This window comes from Mus pahari, chromosome 13 (assembly GCF_900095145.1).
Source record: "Mus pahari chromosome 13, PAHARI_EIJ_v1.1, whole genome shotgun sequence".
NCBI lineage: Eukaryota > Metazoa > Chordata > Mammalia > Rodentia > Muridae > Mus > Mus pahari.
The window spans coordinates 57978034-58002052 of record NC_034602.1 but is presented as its reverse complement, the minus strand read 5'-3'; the positions used below and the strand labels follow the sequence as shown (position 1 = coordinate 58002052).

The 24019-nt window shown below is 43.3% G+C and overlaps 2 protein-coding genes across 7 annotated transcripts in view; both read right to left on the bottom strand.

The window, feature by feature from the left end:
* Nucleotides 1–24019, bottom strand: part of Limch1 (LIM and calponin homology domains 1) — a 315834-nt gene that overhangs the window by 57563 nt on the left and 234252 nt on the right. For all 6 annotated transcript variants that reach the window (XM_021210512.2, XM_021210511.2, XM_029545188.1 and 3 more), the window contains 2 exons: nucleotides 23545–23740; nucleotides 18083–18335 (listed from right to left, as the gene is read on the bottom strand). In XM_021210512.2, coding sequence (XP_021066171.1) covers nucleotides 18083–18335; nucleotides 23545–23740 — 449 coding nt within the window. The remainder of the gene's footprint in view (nucleotides 1–18082; nucleotides 18336–23544; nucleotides 23741–24019) is intronic.
* LOC115065220 lies at nucleotides 5363–7567 on the bottom strand. Its single transcript, XM_029545190.1, has 2 exons — nucleotides 6379–7567; nucleotides 5363–5829 (listed from the first exon to the last, which is right to left on the bottom strand). Exons 1-2 carry the CDS (start codon nucleotides 6651–6653, stop codon nucleotides 5430–5432), a joined length of 675 nt encoding a protein of 224 aa, XP_029401050.1. The 5' UTR covers nucleotides 6654–7567; the 3' UTR covers nucleotides 5363–5429.

Below are 24019 nucleotides of genomic sequence, written 5' to 3'. Positions count from 1 at the left end.
ACACACAGACACACACACACACACACAGACACACACACACAGACACTCCTTTCCTTCTTCAACTTTCATCATTCTAGAACATTCCACATTGATTGACAATTATTATTTCATTCCTAGGGAAAACCTGTAAAGTAAGACTGCCTTTGCTGATAAGAAGAAGGGAGTTAGCGCTTGGCTTCAAGGGGCCTTTTTCAGTTCATCAAATCTGTGGGTAAAGCCCCTGCTTTCTGTTGGAATGGACAAAAGCAAGCCAGCCAAAGGACTGTGAGACACTGCTTGTGCTGGCTGGCAGAAGGCTCATTCTGTCCTCCAGGGGCCACTTCCAAAAGGTACTAGTTTAAGCAGGATACTCAGAGTGCCCCAAATGCCACAACTGTGAGGCAAGCGAGGAGGGAATTGTTCCCTACCAGGGAGGGATCATGAGCAGGATCACTTCTGAAGCCCGGATACCTGGATTTTAGTCAGTAAAAAGGCCCACTAGAGTACTCATATTCAAATGCGGTGCTTGCTAAACCATCTTTGAAAGAGAAGTTATTCTTGATGGATAAATAATGGAGAAATGGTTAACTAACAATTGTGTGGTCTTGTGTCTCTATTTGGATATCCACTTAGTATTTTATCTAAGTACAACATAATGCAGAACGTGAGCTTATGGTGCATACACAGTCTTGTCCTAGCTAACTGTTAGCTTCAGGATAGATCTGAACTTTAATTGTTTCTACACAGAACAATTAACAGCATTCAAGGAGGGCTCTGCTGGTAACAGATTCTTCCTAAATTCCGAGGCTCACCATGCAAGAAGCTGTCTGGCTGTTTTCCCTCAGCAGTGGTCAGAGGAGGTAGTTTTGGGATACTGACAAGAACAGCAGACTCAGAGGACTGCCTTCTATGCTCCATTTCTGTGCACTCGTGGATCTAAGGCGTTTCCTCATAGATGGATGTGTTAGTTTTAAGGGGGCACAGATGTAATTAAGACTGCCTTTGCTGATAAGAGGAAGATAATTAGCACTTGGCTTCAAGGGGCCTTTTCCGTTGTCAAGCAGGTCTGCTCTCCTCCTCCCTCTCCCTCTCCCTCTCCCTCCCCCTCCCCCTCCCCCTCCCCCTCCCCTAGAGATCCTTAAATGCAAAGTAGGAGATACTCTGGGTTAAGAATGTCTTAAAGCTATAGAATTGACGACTGTGACAGACGTGGAGTGACCAACCTACCAGAGAAGGAAAACTTCAGTTCATGAAGTTCCAACCCGAGGGCGGAGCATTCAGAAGGGTGACGGAAACGAGGCACATGCCAACTGATTATGTTCATACAACTTCCGGCACTAAGAGAGCCATCCTGGAATCCACAACGATTCAGGGGTGGATCCCTCCGAACTAATTTGAAGTGAGAGTGGAAAATAGCTGCACCCACACCTCTAGGATGAACACTCAGCCTTGTGTTCTGCACATGGCAATTCCTCAGTAAACACGTGTTAAAAAGAAACACAAATTCTCAGGGCACGTGTTGGCTCAATCAAGAAGTCTGTCCTGGGCTGGGAGATGGCTCAGCAGGTAAAGGGGCTTGCCACCAAGACTGATGACCTGCGATTTCTATAACTCACATAGGAGAGGAACTCCCACGGGCTGATTTTTGATCTCTACTGGCACGTGGGCATCTCCCTCTCCCTTTCTCACATGCACAGATGCACATAAGCACAGAAACACACACACACACACACACACACACACATCAAAAATCTTTGAAAAAGAAGTATGTCATAAAGTTAATGGCTCTCTTCACTTACACTGTTTACCCTAATACGAACTACAAATGACTGGCAGATGGAAAGCAGTACAAACTCAAGCAGGTCTCCCTCCGGGTCTCCTCTTGTGACTTGTACAGGCAATGCCTTGAAGGGGTAAAGTGCTTTTCCTCTCAGAGCTAAGTTTAAAAATCTTGGTGCTTTAATTCTGGGCTGTGTCCTGAAGTTTGGTTTCCCAACTGTGATGGAAATCCGTACTCTCAGAGGTCATGAAAAACAGGAACGCAGTCAGGAAGCATGCCGTGCCCAGGCTACAGGCCCTGCCTCCTGCCTGCCTGCCATAGCACCCTACAGATTCAGAGTAATGCATCAGGCTCAGACACCCCCCCCCCGAGGTTGACCACCCAGTCCCTTTGTCCTTAGCTAGCCTCAATCTGGACCGCCTGGGATTCAACACCTAACTTTTCTTCCTATGGCACTTCTCATTTGTGAAAGGAGTCAATATCCACGAAGCCTGGCTGTGGTTTTTCCAGAGGTGAGCTAGGGAGGGACCAGACACACACCACAGAGGACAAAGGTACTCTAATCTGTGGTGTGAAGCATGGCTAATGTCTCTGCTCCCTGGGCATCGCAGTAATAAGACTCCCACTACTTTTATCCAAAATGATAGAAACTGTCCAATTCAGCTGATAAAGATGGCTAGGGGACTGCTCTTTAAAATATAAGATTAATTAATGTTCTTCCTGGCCTCCACTGTGCCCTGGACCCAGTACCATCAAAGGCTTCTGAGAAGCAGAACACTAGTGCTTTCTGTTTCACAATGAGCTTCAGAGAATTACTCCTGTCACCCTCTTGCCACCTAACATTAGGTAGGTAGACTACACTTACAAACCTATATCCCATTAACTGCTAACAGCAGCTTCCACACACAGGACCTTGAGATTCCAGGGCTCTTAAATCAGTCAGAAAGTGGAAGGGAAACTCTGCCACCAGGCGGCAGTGAGGTTGGGTAATGTTGGAAACCTCACAAATTTTATTAATGTCATTCGTCCTCTCAGGCCTGAAATCCATAAAATCAAGTAGCTTGGAAAGATGTCTGGCTCCCCTGTGATCCAGGAAGAACAGTTTTTCATTTATTCTTCCCACAGAGTGATGATCAGAAAGAATGGTTAAATGGGTGAACTCATTATTATAATGACTGCTCTTTTCATACCTGCTTGCTTACATGTAAGAGAGAAACTCTGGATTGATGGGACCATGTCAATTATTTTATTTCTTCTAGCAGAACCAGGTAAGTGGCTTTGGCACGCCACAATGCATTAGTAATACACCCAAAGCGCAGGCCAAGACCTTGGCTGGAGAAACGGTCACAGCGGTACAGGATAACCGGACCTCTGATCGTTCTTGGGTGTACCCTTGGCAGATCCCTAGTTCCTACTGCTGTGCAAAGGGAAATGTGGTGGTTTGGATCTGGGATGTACAGAGCATTTCCATCCTCCTGGTCATCCTACCATCTTCTCATGAATCAACCATCTTCTCATGAATCAGCCACCTTGTTCTAGCCTTTCCAGTTCACAGCTACTCCAGGAAGGAGCTGTTTTCTTTTCCAACTTCACTTCTGTTCCCAAGGGCTCCCACTCAGAGGCCAGAGGACATGCTCTAGGACAACTCTTGGTCCAACCCGTTAAAAGACCATTTACTGCTAAAGGAATTCAGTACTGTCACTCAATGACATTGTCAAGACAGAAGTGCCTAGAGACGGAGCAGCTGTGTAGGAAATCCCCCTTTCAGTTTAGCAAGGCCTCTGTCACGCAGCTGGTACTTGAAAATGGTTCCAATTTTGCTTTTTCACAATTAGTGAGGAGGAAATCAGTCCCCTGTCACATGCAAAGGCCAGCATCTCCATCCAGAGTGGACCCCAGAAGCACAACTCCTACTCTACGATGAGCACGTCCCTTTAAGCAAGTCTACTTCCCACTGATTCAGTCATCAGGCACACCCCAGGATGCTCAGCTCTTATCTATGCACACCCCAGCCACACACAGCAGAGGCAGCACAGCCCATGATGCAGGCAGGAGGCTCACAGGGGTCCGCTGTGTTCCTCCGGTCTTTGTACCCTTGGCAGCATCTCAGGCTCTTTTTGAATAACTTCTTCATTTTTTTCTCTGCCATCCTGTGGCAGCTGGGTGGGTGTAACTAGAGCCAGAGAGGACAGTTTTGTTACGGGAGAGAGAGAGAAAACAAAAAACAAAAAACCAAAAGCCTGCTTGCCTGTTTGTTACTCATCACTTTCCGGGAGGCAGGACATGCTATGCCTCACCTTCCTCTGTCTTTGGGTTGTTGCTCTGAATGCAGACCTGTTCTTCCTGAGACTCCAGCACTGGCGCCAGCCACAGGGCCTTTTTGAGACGGCCATCTGTGCCAGAAGGCACTGTCCTAGTGTTAATCAGGTAGCATTGGTGACGGGAGGCAAGAGAAAGAGCGTTATGAAAGGAGACTGAAAGATGAAGAGAGATGCTTAGTTGTCATTGCACAGGCCAGTTAGTCAAGGTGCCAGACTCAGACTTAGATGGTAGACTGTGAGTTCTCCAAAGGCCTGAAACACACCAAGGGGGGTGTGGTGTGACGTATGACCTAGTCACTGCGGGACTAAGTGACAGCCCAGTCTGCACTGGACGACCCCAGGCTGCACATCTCATGAGGTTTCGGCCTCATCTTTCTCTCAGACACTGGAGCCTGGAAGCCCCACCGGCTGTCCCTGACACACTGACATGCACAGTTTTTCTTCTTTTATGGTGTCAACCAGTCTCGAGCTGAAGAGACTGCTCTACGGGTCATGGGCCAGCTCCCGCTTCCTTTGGGTCTCAAGGACAAAGGGTTTGTATGAATCCCATGTTTTCTTTCCTCATGAAGAACTTCACCTGGCTCCTACCAGGCAGGTGGGATGGAGGTTCGAGGACAAGCAAGATACATAGAAACGTTCTACTTCTGCCTAAGAGACTGGAAGACCAGATAGTGGACCTAAACCCCAGGATAGGGCTTTGGTTGGAGGTCCTCCAGAGAAGAGGGGATTTCTGAGGCTGATGAGCTGGCTCCCTAGTCTGGGCAGTACAGTCTCCAAGCAATCTTAATAGAGAGACACATTCTCTAGTCTTGATTTACTAGAGACTTTGAAAGCTGAGGAGAAGGGAGAGCCTCCTTTTATGGGTCTACTTGGATGTCCAAAACTGAGTTACAAGGTACCTGTGGAACAGGAGAGGGAGATGCTGCTACGTTTGTTGGGTTTTATGTATTTAGAAGACACGAGCAGATTCCACCTGACTCGAAAGTGATTCGACTAATAAGATGATGCTCAAGGGTTAGGCCAAAAGGGATGGCTGTAGATATGCCTGGCCTTTTCAGGTACTGATTCCCATGAAACCCGACTGGAGATAGACACCTGCCAGTCTCATACACAGGCTTCCCCAATGATGGGCCCTCGACGCAGTTTTTCGGCTATCCTGTCGAAGCGTCTAGCAAATGTATGTCATCTTTAGAGGCTTGTGGAATGTACCTCATCAAACTCTTGGATTTTTGTTTGTTTGTTGATGGGTTGGCTTGTATTTTATTTTGATTTTGATTTGGTTTTGGTGCCGGGGGGGGGGATCTAGCACATGCTAAGCACATGTATGCTCTACCACAGAGCCTATGGCCCTAGCCCCAGCCAACTTTAAAAGCAGCATTTGATTCCCATGCAGACCTATTTGCACCAGAGAGAAAAAAATACCTGCAGTCACTCTGTGGACTAAGCATTTGTTCTTCCTTTAAGCCAAGAGTTGCAGTAGAGGGAGGTGACCCAGAGGAAATTTGGCTCTGGCTACTGTGACTGACAACCTCCACATTGTCCCTAGGCCCCACTTTGCCAATGCTGAGCCGCTTCCAAGTTTGTTGGTCTATCTCTGTCACAGGCCCAAAGTGGACAAACTTTTGCCTGGGGCCAGATGCTTTCTTATAGGCCCTTGCTTTACGGCTGGCAAAATCATCTCGGATGGCGGTTTCAGTGTCGATTTCTGGTGAGGGCTCAGGGGCACGGGCGTTCTGAGCATCTCGGTCCCTGGTCAGAATCAGAAATCAGTTCCAGGGATTCCGAGGCGAGTACAAATCAAGATGAGGTCAAAAAAAGACAAAACTAGATATATGAACAACACTGCCACGGCTAGAACCCAATGGCTTTCCCATCAAACATTCAAGTGAAGAAATGATCACTGTTCTTGCCTCGGTAAATAGTACTTTAAGTTTCTATTGCTTTCAAAGCATCAAGTGCAACACCACGATTGATAGCATAAGAAAAGTGCAGGCACAGTGAAATGGTTAGTTATTCAAAATTCAAGACGAAATTCTTTATAGTAAGCAAGTCTAGGAGAATAAATAACCACTTTCAGAAAATCAGCTGGGTAAAGAAGATGTTTTCTGCTAGCATGGCTTTTGGTATTAATGTTTCCTCTCACACAGAACGTGCTCACTTCCAGACACTCTGTGTTTTGAGAGGTATTCTTCCCAGACATCAAAACAGAAAATTAAACAAAGATAACTGTTCAATTTTCAAATGTTAAATCCTACCACTGCCGGGGGTGGGGGGGTGGGGGTTTAAACCATGACACACCTCGTCTCTCCTGACACTTTCAATCTCTCCCAAGTCTCCAGGTCAGCTTCCGTAATTCCAGAGAGTTTGATGAAGCTCAAAGCCTCACGGTGAGGGGTAAGTCTGCCCTGGATTCTTCTCTGGGCCAGGTCATCCTTTTGAAGATCTGGTGTCTTTCTGACATTTGTTTCCAGTGGTTCACCCTCCTGGGTTTGCACGATAAAGGCCGCTGTTGTGTTTACATCTTCTCTCGGACCCTGGTTTCTGTTGGTTTGATTAGGGCCCCCCCACATCATGGGATAAGTCAAGTTCAAGGAGAGGGGAGCAGACAAACAGAATGTCAAGTATGGAAACTCAGGGAGGGGACAGAGTGAAATGACAGGAAGATCCTTTCCTTTCTCAAAAGCATGAGATTAATAGGAGCTGTGGATGCCTTCATAGATGGAACCTGGGGTCTTGATAACTCTTCTACTGCTGAGCTGCATCTCTAGTCCCTCGTACTACACTTTAAATCTGTAATAAGGCAATTTTTTTTTCTTCAGCAGATGATAGTCTCTAACTTGTCTAGGAAGGAAAGCCAGGGCTGGATGAAAGACTGCTGAGAACGGTAATGAGATTTTTTTTTTTCTTTTATAGTAACGATGCCCAATTTCCACACTATTCAAGTCCCTATAATGAATTTGAGTTTTCTGATTGAATCTCTCAGTCCCCCTTAGAATTTTTTTTACTGCATCAGTAAATGTCAATATTGGGCTCGGTATGATCCAAACTCTAGGATGAGTTAGGAGATAGCAGGAACATGGCTCAGATGTGAACCATCTCAACGGTAAACCTTGCCTACGTGGAGAGTACATTTAAGTTGTTTCTGAAAGAACACTTCAACATCCAGCCTCACTCTGTTTCATAGCTTTGGTCTGGGTTGGTCACTGTAAGCACAGAGTAGAGCCTTGACATACATGTAGAGGTCAAAGCACAACCTCATGCTTTGGGCCTCACCGTCTCCCTTGTCTGAGACAGGCTCTCTCTTATTTGCTGATATATGCTTGGCTAGCTAGCTGCCTTGCAAGCTTTTGACAGTTCTCTTGTCTCTATCTCCCATTGCCTGGTAGGCAGGAATGCACTGGGATTAGACACTTATACTACTGCATCTGGGCTTTTATGGTTCTGGGAATCTGAACTCCAGCCATTAAACCTACATGGTAATCACTGAGCTATCTATCTACCCAGCCCCTGGCTTTTGGCAAAACAAAACAAAAACAAAAACCAAACCAACCAAACAAAAAAACCCACCATTATTTCTCTTGCTTGTGTGAGAGAGGAAAGAATAAGATTTGTTTGTTTGTTTTTTCCTTCCACCTAAAACTTCCTAATTCGAGAGACTAATAGAAAGGCAGTGGCTGTTTTCTGTTCCCTTTGAATGGAGGTGGAGCACCCTTGAACATTGGTTGTCCTTTTAAAGGCAGTCGGCTATGTCTAGTTGGCTACTGATGCAAATTTACAAGACCTGGGTCTGGGAAGAGAGGGATGAGGGCCATGCACAGATCAATTTTTGCATAGTGATGCTCCTTTTCATATAGACACACACAGAGTGCACACCTTTTAAATCCTAGACTTTTCTGGTCTGACAGCCCCGTTGAGAGCTGTTTGCTGCCATCCGCCTTCTCTGCGTCTTTATTTCGGTAAGGCCCGTAGAGCAGTTGATGAAGTGGCACCATTGGCTTGCTTTGGTTCATCCTTGCTCTCCTGGCAGCAAAGTCATCTTTCTCAAGGTCAGGCAGTAGGCATGCAGCTTCATCCTCCGACTCTGAATCTCTGCCATGCTGGTGGGTCAGGAAAGGGTTTTCTTTCCGAAGGACTATATCACGAATAGCTTCTTTCTCTTCACTTGATTGCTTTTGACTGATAGAGCAAAATCAAATGGAACCCCACATGTGATCAGGTTTGTTAAAAAAAAAAAAAAAAAAGTTTAAATCCCCATCTCCAGGTGAATGCACCGTTATGGCAAAGTCCTCTCAATGCTGTTAGTTCAAAGGGCAGCACCTTTTATTTTAGTTGCAGAACAGATTTGCAATGCAATTAGGATAGGCTTCCCCTTGACCTCAGCCAGATACAAACCACACAGAAAAGTCATGTCATGTGCAGGGCTCCAGGAGCATCCATAACTGCGAGATCCTAAATGGCTCAGAAAGTGACGATCTAAAAATCTTGTGAAACAGCGGGGAAAAAAATAGGGGACTCTGCTTATACCGCCACTTTCGTCACCACATTTGTGATACACACATAGTAGGTACACAGTTTGCCAAGAAACGACTCTGGAGGAAAAAAAACGCATGAATGAAGAAGCCATGTGCTTGAATATAGGTCATGCACCCACTACAAAGCCTAAGGAAGGTCTTTGTGCAACACGCTGAGCTGAACGGACTCATAGGGAATAGTTTAAAGGCACTCAGAAGATGACAGAAAAGTGGATCAAGCCCTGCCTTCTCCCATCAGCACCTGCTTCCTCTCCCCACTCCCTAGGCTCTCCATCTCTCCAGGTTTGCTTCCTTTCTCTTGGTAAAAGCGCAGGAGAGCGTGGTAAAGGAGCTTTGGCAAATTATTGCGACAGATGATTTTCATTTTCAAAGGATTCTTGAAAGTCCCTTAAAAACAGAAGCTTTAAATTGTTAAAGGCAATTTGATGGTGATGTGTCAAGGAGTAAGCCTGAGGACTTTTCTAATTATTTTCTGTCTGTCCTGGGGTAGTGGGAAAGACAGCAATTGTGCTTATGTGGTCTTCAAAGAATTTTGCATTCTTCCATTTAAAAGACCAGTTTTATTCTGAAGTCCCAATATGGGTTAGAACCGTTAATTCCCCTATCACTGATAGTATTCTTGGTTCATAAAGATGACAAACAAGTAAAAATAATTTGATTTCTACAAAAGCATACCTATTTTGTATAAGCTTTTCTTGAAAGATGATTAAAAGTTCTTGAGCTAAGGACGTAGTAGACAAGCAAATAGAAATAATTTGATTTCTAGAAAAAGTGTACCTATTTTGTAAGAGCTTTCTGAAAAGTTGATTTAAAGTTCCTGAACTGAGGAGATAACGTAGGGGCAGAGCACTTGCCTAGCATGCACACGAACACAAGTTCAATCAATAGTACTGCAGCCCCCTGTACCCACCAAAACGTGCTTAAGGTAAGGCAAGATGGCTCAGTGTGTGAAGGAACTTGCTGCCCACAATGACAACCTTTCCATTCCGGAACCATGTGGTAGAAGGAGAAAACTGACTCCCACAAATTGTTCTCTGACCTTCAAATGCACACTATAGCACACTTGCACATGCACACACACACACACACACACACACACAAACACACACAGGTACGGAAACACAAGCTAAATACGTGTCTTAAAAATGTAAAGAATAAATTTGTCTTTATCAAAGGCCAAACTCACGTCAAGAATGAAGACAGGAAGAATTGACCTGGCTGAAGACAGAGTCAGCAATTAAACAGTCTATTCTGGTTGTTACTTTGTATCATATTGTTCCAATGGAGGTCATTACTTTAGTGACAGCAGATCCCCTTCTGTCTGATTTTTGGAAAATCGAAATATGCTTGGTCATAGTCATAACACCTTCCCACTGTTAGCCATTGTAGCTCTTGTTGATCTAAAAATCTTAAGATTTTAAAATCAAATGTGTGTATGATGTTTTACTTCTCAATAAATGTGTAGGAAGCCGGGTAATTCGCCATTACAAGACGGCGCCCGGCTTCCTGCGTACTTTACAAGCAAAGTGAGCATGTGCATTCAGGTATCTGCTGAGTCACTGCTCCCCCCTCCCTCCCGGAGTATGCTAATGACGTTCTGATGGCATATCCAATCAGGAGGCTCCACGCCTACCCTAAGCATATATATAAGCAGCACCAGTTTCTGGGCTCAGGGTCTTTCGCCTCTACAAGCAAATCCACAATAAAGGTGTGCAGAAGAATCCTGTTGAACGGTGTCTTTCCTGCTGGCGGGAGGGTCTCCGACATAAATGTATCATTAAAAGTATTAAATCCTTCCCTTAAAAAGAACTGCATACTCAACTCTTAGTCTTCTGTCTAGTCCCTCCCTAAACTGTGTTCACTTTCCTCCCTGAATTCTTAGTCAACATGTTTGGCAAAAATCATCTTGGATTGGTCAACTATGGCTATGAAGAACGGTTAGTAGAAAACAACAGATCACTGAATTGCTTCAGAGTCATTAAGCAAAAACAAATCGATTATAACGATGCTGGCCAGTGGATAATGAACACATACTATGTATGATAAGTAGTAATTCTAGCATTAAAATTGCATAGACTATGGTATGTATCCACTCATCCTCATTTTATCAAGTAGAAAGTCTAGGCCAATAAATTTGTACAAGGTCAAAGAGCTAGTGCATAGATTCGAATACAAATCAAGGCAGGCTGGTTCCAGGGACTCTGTTCTATGACAATGAATAGACCATTGTGCTATTGACTGGACAAACAACAATGCCAGGAACAGCTTTGAAAGCAGAGCATCATACAAAAAAAAAAAAAAAAAGGCATTATCATTACTATGAGATCAGGAGAAAGGGAAGTAATTTGGTAACTAAATAAAGGGATTTTTGTGAGTTGTACTTAGAATAGAGTTGTAAATTGCATTGCACAACAATATTCGGAAGACTGATGGTAGCAGAATGCTAATTAATCATACCTCACAAGTTAGGTCAGCATTTAATATCTAACAAAGCCCTTTCAGTAGGAAGCACACACCTCACATATTCTTACACCCCACTTTGGAGCCAGTCATCATTATGAACCAAGTCTAAGACTAAAACTCTTTCTACTTTTCGACTAGCAGACCTGGGCTTCATCTCTGAAAGAATTTGTTAAAATCAAAAGTAAGCATGTATGCAAATGGCCCTGCCAATTTACAATGCCAATTTGAGCAGCGTGAATCTGGTACCTTATGCATCTTGCAAGCCCAGCTGGGCTGCAAATTCCCCAAGGGTTTCTTTTTAGGCTAGCTGCCCAGCGTGGCAGGACTCATTTCGAGTGATCTCAATTTAGATATGTATGCTGAATAAAGTTTCTCTATCAATGGCCACTTTAAGATATTCCCGTCTCTGGAATATCTTTACTCCAACCGGAAAACTGTTACTATGAGTAATTCTTGTTCATTGTATGAATTCTTTAAATTGAGAGCTTTGTGGCCATCTCTGAGAGATGAAAAATGATGTAAATTATTGGCTGGCACTACTGACCATGAAATAAAAATGCATTGAAGGCAGATATGTAGAAGAATAGTCACAAGTATACACTTACCAAAAAGATTTCAATGAACTTCTATTCCATATTACTTATTTCTTAAAAACAGCCTATTGCTAAACTCTGGTATGTTTTAATTTTTTTCAATAACCACAAATCTGAGCAACTAATATGTAGACTGGTGACCATGAAAACTCTACAAACCAGGAATTACAGTGTCCATTTTGCATAGAATAGTAAGGTTCTTAGTTCAATTATTATGAACTTAGCTGAATGACTTTAAGTCTATATAAGCAGCAGACTCAGGCTGATTAGACCCGTATCTACTGGTAGGTTTGCAATGGATGGGTGGACATGGTTTACTATAAGGAATATTACCCATATGTAATTTGAAATGCAGAATCCTGGTGGGACCTGAAGGTACAGGTCTGCAACCTCAGCTACTTGGGAGGCTGAGTCTGGAAGATCACAAGTTCAAGATCTGCTGAGACTACAGAGAAATGCAGAGTCAGTTTATAACCTGGCAACCCTGCCAGCCTCATGTTTAAAAAAAAAAAAAAATGGAATGAAGAAAAAGGACAGGAGAGATTAAGGACCCAGGGCATGAGACAGGGCAGAGAAATGTTTGTCTTAGCCTGTCTAAGGTTTCTTTATATTTTTCAAAGCATAGGAGATAATAGTTAAAACTAACGGATGGAGGAGAGCTGGGGAGTTAGCTCTGTAGGTGAGCCCTTGCTGCACAAGCAAGAGGACCTGGCTTTAAATTTGCAGTGGTCCCTTAAGGGGGAGTGACTATACACTTGCCTTTAAGTGGGAGCTACCCTAACTCAGTGCTGGGGTGAAGGGCAGAGACATGGGGCACCACGGGGACTTTCTGGCCACCAGTCTAGCTCCAGATTCAGTCAGAAACACTGCTCCAAGGGAATAAGCTGGAGAATGACAGAGCAATACACACGATGTTCTCCTCTGGCCTCAGTGTGCTCAAGAGCACAAACACGCATATAACACACACACACACACACACACACACACTATAAATAAACTAAGGAAGAGCTGGCATTCCCTTTCACCCCCTTTTAATTGGTAATGAGCAGCCAGCTTGGCTTGGCAGTGAGTTGGTTCTATTCAAAGAAACTGGGCTCTCCAGAAAGGCCTGTTCGTTCTCTTGGGAATGTCATGGGCAACAGAAGAAACCTCCCCGTTACCCTGTCTCCAGGCATGGCAGACACATCCAGAGTCACAAAGGTCATGCCTGTCTGGTCCCTAGACTGGGGGATCTGGTACAGAAAGAGGCAAGGAGCCAGCATCTGGTAGAGAGGGACGGAAGAGTATGTGGCTGGCACTGGGCTACATCTGTTCTTCCTCTGAAGATTTCTAAAATGTCGATTGTCCCCTGGAGAGTTGTCTCTCCTTCTGTCATTAATTACTACGTGGTCGAGAACATCCACAGACTAGCAGGACCAGTGAGTGATGAAACACATGCAAATAATTAGGAAAGAAGTATAGTCATGTGAAACCTATAATTCAGTTACAAAATTCACTTCTCCAGTGGGAAACACCAAATAAGAGAACTCAAATCTCTATGGTATTTTAATTTAAGGGGAAGTGAATCTTGGTTCTTATTTTACCCTCTTAAAAAAAAAAGAAATCTGGCTTCTTTTGCAGAATCTTGCGGGGGAGGGTTAATTAAGTTAACATGGTCATAAAATAAAATAGAACAAAAAGCAGTTTATATACTTTTTAAAATTTCTATGGAAACTCTAATAAATATTAACTGCCACACGTTTATCGAGAAGGCCTATGTTCTGTTCCTTGATGCTTAGATACCTCCTGATTTATTTATTCACAAGCAGTGTGGATCTTATAGGCTTCCAACATCATGTGGAGGTGGAATGACTGTACCTTTGTTCTGTGTGCACATCGGCTTAAAAGTAATGCAACTAGGCATGTAAGGATCCAGAGAAGGAGACAGAAAAGCGGTCTGGCTGGAAAGGTTGGCCCCTCCCTTTACTGTGTATGTCCCTTTTTTGTACAGCACTTCCTAGACAGTCTTTCCCAACTGAGAAGCTGCCCCTTTAGCTTCTAGTTGTGTCCAAAACTGTGACAGCCAGAATCTATCTGGATGTCAAACAAGAGACTTGGGGTCAAAGGCTTTGAGAGACAATGGTGTAGTTCAGTGATTTATAGTCTTACTTTCCACACACGGGGTTTTTTTGTTTTTGTTTTTGTTTGTTTGTTTTTGTTTTTCCTTCATGATCTGCATTTCATTCCATGTTAAGCAACTTTCTGCCACATTAAAAACAGGACCCTAAGTGTGGATAAACTTAGAATGACTGTCAAGACTACTATGCCTTGTAAAAAGTTAAGTAATAAAATGTAGGTATGCTGGGCTGGTGGTATGTGCATGTGGCATGTGCATGTGGCATGTATATGTGGCATGTGCATGTGGCATGTGAATATGATATGTGTATGTGGTATGTGCATGTGGTGTGTATATGTGGCATGTGCATGTGGCATGTGCATGTGGTATGTGTATGTGGCATGTGTATGTGGCATGTGTATGTGGCATGTGCATGTGTCATGTATATGTGGCATGTGCATGTGGTATGTGTATGTGGTATGTGCATGTGGCGTGTATATGTGGCATGTGCATGTGGCATATGCATGTGGTATGTGTGTGTGCATGTGTATGTGCCATGTGTATGTGGCATGTGTATGTGGCATGTTCCATGTGTATGTGACATGATGGACATGCCTTTAGGAGTGAACTAGAAACTGAGAACCTGTCTGCCAAATGAGCTCGTCATGGTGACTAGAAGAGATACTTGGTGCTGCTATTGGGTACAGTCTCTAGGAATATTTATAGCTGCCTCAACATGATTTTAAATACAATACTGTGTGAGAAAGTCTGAGGTGTGGTGACATTAACAAGTCTGCACACCTCTGCTTCGTAGTTAATTTGGATGACACAGATAAAAGTTAAATCAAATAACAGCAAACATGTATGTAAGCAAAAACAACTACCTAAATATAATATCTTCCACCAGAACCACATTGTAAACCATGACTCTATGTTTATATATTGAATGAGAATCTTTATCAAAGCATTCAATATTTTATTATAAAAGATGCTTTCCAGTTACCACATGGCACTGGTCACTTACAGAACTCCCACCTTGTACTTGACCTTGTCCCTGGTATCCCCTTGTTCACCCTCTGGCTAAAAGATTCACAGATATGATAAAATAAAAGTATGTGCGTCCAAGATGTGGAGAGTTGATTTTTTGTGTTCATGCTCTTATCTGTATAACAGTAATATTTTCACTGTGTTCCAGGCTTGAAGAGGGGAGACAGAGAAGTTGGGAAAATGGTACATGGTGATGAGATGTTATTCATTTCTGTTTCAGCTTCTCTGGCTTGGTCTCTGGAGTAGGTAGATGATCGAAGGATACAGGAAAAGTATATTTCCAACACAGTCAAAGAATATTTGAATATTCAGGATATAGTATGATATTATTCTTCATTATTTCAGAGAATTGCTTATAATGCAAGCAGGATTTCACATTGAATTTCTAGTATTTAGGGCCAGTAGATTGAATATTTGGGTAGGACTACCACAAATGAGAAGAAATAGATTCTGTTTGTCTATTCTTTTAAAACAACAAAAGCTACCCTACAATTAAATATATAAAAGCCAACCCTGGATATTTCAATTAAATACCAGACCATGGAAATAACCACATAAGAAGCATAGAGAAATACATGTGTGAAATCAGATCTGTCACTATGGACAAAGTACCTGAATCTGGCTGCCACGTCAGCTCTGACCAGCTCTATAGATTACTTACTCTCGTTGCTATGGTGTGACTGTAAACTGCCCCCAGAATCCCCACAGGCTCATGTGTTTGTTGATTTGATCTCTAGATGGTGACCCTGCTTGGGAGATTCTAGAACCTTCTGGACAAGGGATTTGATTGGCCAAGGTGAGTCACTGGGAACCAGCCTTGAGGTCTTATGGGTCCCATTCTCTACTGCCTGCCACAGTAAAGTCAAGCTGCTTCAAGCACCCGTCAATACCCCTCCCACCGCCACACTTTCCCTGATGTCGTGAACTAAAATCCCTCGAGGCCATGAGTGGAAAATAAATCACTCCTCCCTTGAGTGGCTTAGGTCAGATATTTTCTCACAGCCCCAAGAAAAGTAATTAATATAATCACCCAATCCTTTGTTCCTTCTTCTAACCAAATGAGTGTGTTCCCGACCTTTTAAAATGAAAAGTTAAGAAATGCATATGGAAGGGATTCTAAGGGTCAAATCGTTCTGAGCATTAGTTCGATTTGAGAGGCTCACTGTGGTTCTTACGTAAAAAAAAAAATAAAAAATAAAAAATAAAAAATAAAAAAAAGCTTTTCAGAACTCTCCACAAACCTGCAGACCTGTAGAATTCTATATAGCTTTGACTGTCTAAACACTTCTTCTCACCCACCTCATGAAGTCAGGGGCGCTGTATGCTAAAGCCTTTTAGCTTTAATGAAGGGAGGTCAGTCAGTGATCCAGTCTTAGGTTTTGAATCACTATGCTTTCGAAAATACACGACAAACTCGGTCCTTACTACTCTTTTTTTTTTTTTTAAGATTTATTTATTTATTACATGTAAGAACACTGTAGCTGTCTTTAGACATCCCAGAAGAGGGCATCAGATCTCATTACGGATGGTTGTGAGCCACCATGTGGTTGCTGGGATTTGAACTCAGGACCTTCAGAAGAGCAGTCGGTGCTCTTACCCGCTGAGCCATCTCACCAGCCCCTTACTACTCTTTAAGAGAAGGCAGACGCACGGATTTTCGTCAGTCAGTTAATCTCGCTGAATAGATTGCCCTTCCTCTATTTCAAGATATTGAACTTATTCTAATGATGGGCCATGAGGTAATGAGCCATTTAGGAGTAGGATGAAAGTTAACAAGACACAAGCACTAGGAAAATAAAGTAGTATTGCTAGGTAAACCTTGCAGCCCACGCAACTGACCCCAGGCAGGGATGGGGTCTAATGAAGCAGAGGGGAGCTCACGATTTATCTCCATCTAAACTAGCCAATGACGCAGCAGAGACATGCCCCAAGGCAAAGTATCTATTTCTACTTGTCCAGAGCAAAGGCCACTGACGTGACTGACATGTAGGAACTGGGGAAACAGGATGAGAAGTCCAGTTCACGAGCCAGAACCCAAACCTGCAGGCATGCAGAAGGCCAGCCAGACCAGCCCTCAGCTGGCAGAGCTAACCTGGCAAAGCGCTGTGCGGCAGGCATGACCTTGATCCCAGCTTGCTCCAGCTTCCTTCGCTTTTGGCTTTCCACGGCATCTCTGTCTTCAGGAAGAGCAGCTGGCACCACAGCAATATCCCCAGGAGACTGGTCCTCACCATTGCTGGGAGGAGCTTCTAACTCACTGTCAGATTTCCCATCAGGGCCCATCTGGCTGCTCGGGTCATCTTCAGTGGGAGACCCTGCGTCACTTCCCTCCTCCTCTATGGTTTCAGGGTAACTAGTGAGTTGGACAACACGGTTTACCAAGCTAACTGGCAGGTCATCGAACAGTCTGGTCTTCCCTTCCAAGACATTTTAATAGCCCTTTTAACTTAGAAAAAGATGCACAGGATAGAATGCTGCTAAGGAGAAGTCAATTTAGTGGAGCTAATTATATACAACACGTTTCTCCTCCATACTGGGCTCTTGCAAACTTGATATTTAAAGCGGAAAAAAAACCCAACCCTTTTCTACTGTAAAGGTAAAATTCATTAGTTTTGGTCAATACATAAAAATTTTAAGAAACATATCCTTAGTGGGAAAATTATATATAATAATAGTGAAATATTAAGTCCTTATAAAGATACTACTAAAGATAGGGCCTGTTTCTTAGTATCTTACTATTGGGCCCTCAAACCCCAAATACAGCACCCAGCATGTAATAGAAACTCAATAAATATTTGCAGAATAAATACATACATTAATATGGACATTAAGGGAAGTTTCCTTCTCTTTAAAAAACAACAACAACAACAACAACAAAAAAACAAAAACCACATCTTGTGTTTATTCTGACACTCGTCTACACTTGGCTTTCAAGCTTTTTCCACGCCTCTGTCTCTTCGTATCTGAGCTGGCTCTGTGTAAGTACATCAAGAGTCTTTTTGTATAATCTTTGTACAACCACGGTAACAGGATAAGAAATCAGGCAGCCTCCACAGTAGGCCACGGGATGTGGTTTCCACATTCTGTCAACAGAACAGGCCTCAGAGCACTCACTGGCTCCTCAGCGAAGTACGTGTTGTATACCTACTGCGCACCAGGCATGATTCTAGGGACCTTCGTGAATCGGCATTTTATGACAAGCTCCCTGGGATGCATTGGCCACTTACATCCCTTCGCAATGGTACATCAAAGATCTGAAACCGTGCTCCTACCTGAAGGGCCTGTCCCCTCCCAGGGGCGAGGTGGCGGTGCTCCAGCTCTTCCTGAATTCCTCCCGCTCTGCCTTCTTCTTTCTCAGAGGTGCCGGGACATAGGCCGTCTGGTTGCTTTTGTTCGGGAGGTACTGGTTAAAAGGCACTGCTGATTTCGGCTCACCATGAGAAGTCCTTCGTGCGGACATATCATCTTTCTTCACATCTGGCAACTTCCGGTGCGGCAAGTCTGATTCAGAATCGCTTCCTCTTCCTGGAAAACAGAGGATGGATATTTTGTGATGCTGGAAGAAACATCCAATGGCATCTCTATAGAATCCAGGGTAACTCTCGTGTCTTCTGGAACAATTCATACCTTGAGTTAGTAACTTGGAAAAGATCAGTCTAAACTAGCCTCCTCTGGGAAAAGGCCTCAAATTTCAGTGAGGAAAACCAAAAAACTGCAAGCATGACTTTTTTATTTAAAAAAAAAAATAGAGATAAGTTTAAGTGTGCCAGGGATTACTGTAAGTGACACATTTGTGTAGGATTGTTTGACGGACAAACTTTGAGCTTTGAAGGCTCAAAAGAAAAGCTCGCCAGTTTCCCAATGAGGAATTTACTGATCTGTAGCCAGACTCCACTGCACTTGACATTTTGACAAGCATGCATCAGAAATTTATTTGTCTTTGTGTATCTTTAACCCTACCCCCAGAACATGGTGAAGATGTAAATTATAATCTAGTTAGCAGAGACAGATGAGAATGTCAGAACTTAGAAAGGTGACTAGAAAGGTGACCAGTTGGACTTCACTAGGTCTCCCAAGAGGTTATGTCTTCTACATGGGGTTTTCCCAGTTCCGGATCTGGGACAGTCTTTGTCTCCCTCCGCCCCTGCGCAAAGTTCTCTCCTCCCTTTATTTTGAAAACAAGAGCCGTGCAGCATCCACTTCTAAAGCATTGCCAGAGCAGTCACTGAGCATCTCCAACTCGGGGACAGGAAATGGTTTGGCTGAAAGTGTTGTTTCTTTGTTTTCTGCAAAGGAATTCAGTTCTGTCGGTGTCAGCTTTGCTCCTAGATCACTGTCCCAATAATTCCAACACATCCTTATTGCCCGAGTCTCATGTTGTTAGATTTCTAAGGTCTGTTAGAATGAAGCTATGGTTAAGGCAAGCATGATGCTATAAGTAACAGCTATTTTAATGCTGGTTGAACTTAATCGATGAATGCAAACATGCCATCATTTGGACTCTGCGGAGAACAAAGACATTTATGCTTAAGAAGGAAGACAAGACCTGGAGCAAGGCAGAGCACGTAGTGTGCCAGGCTTCATTCAGATCAGATCCACTTCATTTCCAGCCCTACTGTTTATTTGTCTTTAACCTGACTACTAAAGCCTCCATTTTCCAGTCTGTAAAATGAGGGCAATAATGTCATTTGCTTCATGGGACTACTGGAAGGGCTAAATCCACCTATGACTATTGGTTCAGTATCTGGCACTTAGTGTTTAATACATGCTGCCTGATCTTTATGTTGGAACGATTCCGGGTCCATCAGACATGAGCTGTAGCTTCCTAAGTCTGTCTCTAACACACATGACCGTCCCCTTCTGTGAGATTGGCATGAAAGGACTTGCCCTGGAGATCAACTCCTATAACAACATTTAAAAGACTGCAAATTTAAAATATTGGCTGTGAACAAGTTGCTCACTGTATGTGAAATATTCAGGCTATGAATTATTCACGGAATTTGCTTACAGCCTCTCTCTTGATATTTTGGCCATTTTCTGACTTGTTAGTATCTGATTCATTACTTAGCTCCCTTACCACAACAAGACTTAACAAGGGTATCTGTCAGTGTCAAAATAAAATGTTGCCTGTAAACAAACACTCGCACCACCTTGCTTTGCCAACACATGAATCTGTTTCTCCACTTGATAGGAGCCAATCTTTATAATGGTAGAAATGGGCTCAGAGGGGCCAGAGGGGCCCTCCCCTCCCCGTGGCTGAATAGTGTTGGCTCAGGGAAACTGGATTCTGTTCTCTAGACACCCAAAATTCTGTCCTGTCAGCACTCAACGCTGAGAAAAATGTCTTTGTGAAATATCCTGACTAGGGGAAATACTACCCTGTGCTGATAAAAGAATGAAAGCAGGTAAGTTCTCCATCTACTAGACAGCTTAGTGATGCTTAGAGTTAACTTGGATTCCTCAGTTTTAAAAACCTATAGAACATGAGCTATAGTTCTGTATAATATCTAAAATATTATCAAATGTATTATCAAAATGCATCAACATGTAAACACAGCTCTTCTCTTACTGAATTACTCTTCAAGATTGTCTCAATAGATGCTTTAAGGAATGTTAACTTGCCAATGTCCCAGGGCAGAATGGCTTAGCTGTGGGGTGGGCGGCTTTATAGACTTACAGTCAAGACTGCTTTTCAGTTCCACCACGTGCTAGCTCCACGACCCTGGGAGTTTAAAGTCCTTGTACTCTAGGTGCCCATGGCCTGCCATGGCTCTAGCATGTCCCTCGAGTGTTATGAGGGCCTCAGAAAGGCTGGCACAGTGTAGTGTGCCTGCATACTGTCAGGCTAGACTTGCGAATGATTTTGATTTCCCTTTATCTGGTAGACATGGAAATTTACTAAGGTTGGCTTCTCTCTGAATGTTCAAAGTTAGGCAAACAGAACAGAGCACAGGGCACGTTATTCTTTTATCAGAGCCCTCACGTCTCTTTTCCATGGGGCTACAAGCAGGCAGAGCCATTCTGCTTCCCTCCCCTCCCCCCCTCCTGCCTCTTCTTTCCACCTATTTGCCAAATACTCCCAAGTCACAAACACTTCTTAATTTTCTTCTAGCACTTTACTTTTGCTTATTCTTCATTTCCATTTTGTAACACATCTTTTTGATAGGACATAGGTATTAACTGAATTAAATGCAGCGAATCATACTTATGTTATGCTAACGAACTTTCGATGTACATGAGTGTAAATTTGTGCTTCCTGGTCAGCGGAGTTTTGCAGAGGCTCTGGAGGCTGCTGATAGAGGCTGAAGGAGGCACTCAGTACCTGGCTGGCAATGTAAACCGGCTGAACTCAGCCTGGGGGATGACAGATTGCCTACCAGAAAACGGTATCCACCTCACAGAATCATGACACTTCTCCTTTTTGAATTGGTCAATGGGAACCCACGCATAATCACAAAGTTGAAGACTTCCAATATAAAGGCAAAGAACGTTTACATTATGGCTGCCCCACATTGGTTATGAATCTTGGGACAAAAATTTTCAAGACATACATACTTAAAAGAAAAAAAAGTCTTCTAAATGTGGAACTGTTCATTAGAACTAACATTCTTACTGATTAGCATCAGTTTAAAGGAATACACCAGACAAGTCTTATGGAATTAATATGTATTTGGCAATCTTTATACTGAATTTTTAAAGAAAGATTAAGAAATGTGGTGGTGGTGCTGCTGCTGCTGCTGGTGGTAGTGTTTTTAAAGCTTTACTGGGTCTTGATTAGTTTACAGGAAGATAAGCCTTAAGCTATCAGATTGGTGACATGTGTGGAAGATGCAGTTTGGGAGGGGGACCAGCAAGGCTCTAGTCCACATTGTTTGGCAGAGGAAGCATTTATAAGTAGGCTTTGGCTTATCAGTCTTAATTGCTGCAACTAAACTGTGCTTTGGGGATATTCTAGTTTAGTATTACTAACCACCATCTCAAATCCTTTCAAGATGTGATATAAACTCGAAACCTCTCAAAGCTAGTGACAGACTAAGGCACCATAGTACCAGTTATGAAAAAAAAAGAGTGGAAAAGTCCTATTTTTAAAAAAAAAAAAAATTAAAGCAAGCAATATGGGTGGAAGGGTTTGGCAAAGCGAAGCCATGCTTGGACCCTGTTAAAGCATAATTAGATCACAAACTTGGTATTTTAACTTCTAGTGCTGTGGGTGGTACTTAAGATGTCAAATAAAATTTCAGAAATATTTTTCAAGCAGCTCACAATGTACCATGGAATTCTTTAGGAGTCACATGCTATGTGGCCCTGAGGCTAATCTGTCTGCTGAAAAGTGTATGTTCCGAGCAAATACATTTGTTCAGCGACTCTAGAACACACCTTCTATGATGCAAAGAGAAAGTAGCCTTGGTTGAGTTAAGAGTGCCAGTCTGAACCCACACTTCTTGAGGCTGACAGAGCTAAACTACCAGACCTACCATGATTTTTGTCATTTAGAAATGTTGAAATGAAGACTTAAACTCCTGAATGCACATCTATAAAAGAAGGGCAAGGAGTGTCTCCCAGCTCCAAGCAAGAATGAATTAAGATGCAATCAGATGCCTATGCTGAACATTAACTCAGATACTATGTGCTACGTATCTAACTTAGAACCTGGACCTGTGAAATACTCAAGTACTGCAGTGACTTGCATAGCTGAGTGTTTGGGGATATATAGTTCATGGTGCAGCACTAGGCCCTAGGGTCAATCTCTAGTACTTCTAAAGACAGACAGACAGACAGACAGACAAACAAAACCACCTACAAGAATTTTATGTCAGAAAGCAACACTGTGGCCACAAAAGAGAACCTTGATCCCAGAGAGTAGAAAAATGTCCAAAAAGATAACTATCCCAGCAACATATGCAAAAATAGAAATAACAACAACAAAATTCCCCACCAGCCTTGCTGTCTGTCTACAAGTCTCTACATGCAGGACCAAGCTACCTGCCTCCTGAAAAGTCAAAGGTGCAAGAGAGCCACTCTTAACCATAGTCAGTGAACTCACAGCAGGGTACAGAGCTACACATTTCTATAGAGAAAGTACTGATCATTCCATACAAGCAATATCAAATTCTCAGGATTTAAATTTTAAAAAAATCCAGCCTGGGGGCCAATAGGTAGTCTGGGTATACACTATGTATTCACAGCCATTTGCACCAACCTAGCCCACCAGTCAGATGCGCTAAGCATCGAATTGATTGATAAAACAGATGCCAATCCACAAGGGCACAGCCCCGGCTGGGCACCAGAGCCTTCTTAAGGACATAAGGCACAAATCTAGTTTGCTGGGGAGCCGTACCATTTTTGCTTACATAGCGTGTTACCCACTAAACATTTCCCTTCCTTGAACCCACAGTATAAAAACTTCAGCACACTTTATGAGCTAATGGTCTGCATAGTCTCTTGATTCAGGGAGACCCAGGGAAGAATGATGTAACACATTTTCCGACAGAAGACATGCTCACCGAGGCAGTGTTCAGATGAGCTGCTGGCAAAGCCAATCAAAATTCTGAAAGCCATGAAAAACAACAGTCAGGGACTCCCCCCTCCCACCCACCAGTTTATAGAATTACCAGACTCCAGCCAGGTGGATACGGAGTTTGCCTTTCCAAGGACCCAGCTCTCTAACCTTGACCCCGAAGCTCCTGATAATGATTAATTCCAAGATGTACAGCGTAGGAAGATCAAACCTTACCATCACTGCTTCCCCTGAGAACTACATCCGGTGAAGGTGTCTGCCTGGAGCGGGAGCCAAAAGAGTCCAGACTGTCAAAGGAGTCATCCCGTCCGTGGCGAGGAGGAGAGAGGGAGTCGCTGCGTTCAGAGTCCCAGCAGTCGATGTAGCCACTGTCTCGGATGCTGCGCTTCGGGCTCTCGATGTCGTCAGTCTCCTGTCCCAAAATAAAACGAAAGAATTTCAGATATGACTGCAACATATATATCCTATCCGGCTTCCAGTAGTCTGCGAAGACACTTGCAACCTGGACGATCTGTGTGGAAAAGTCATAGCTCAAGAGACTAATGAGCACCAGCAGTGACTATTCAATTCCTCAAGCCCTTTCTGCTCTATCCTTTCAATTAGTATAGCATGCACAACTTAAAAAAAAAATTTCCTCAAGTAACTCACATCCCATAAAGCTTTTTTTTTTTTTTTTTTTTTTTTAAGTAGT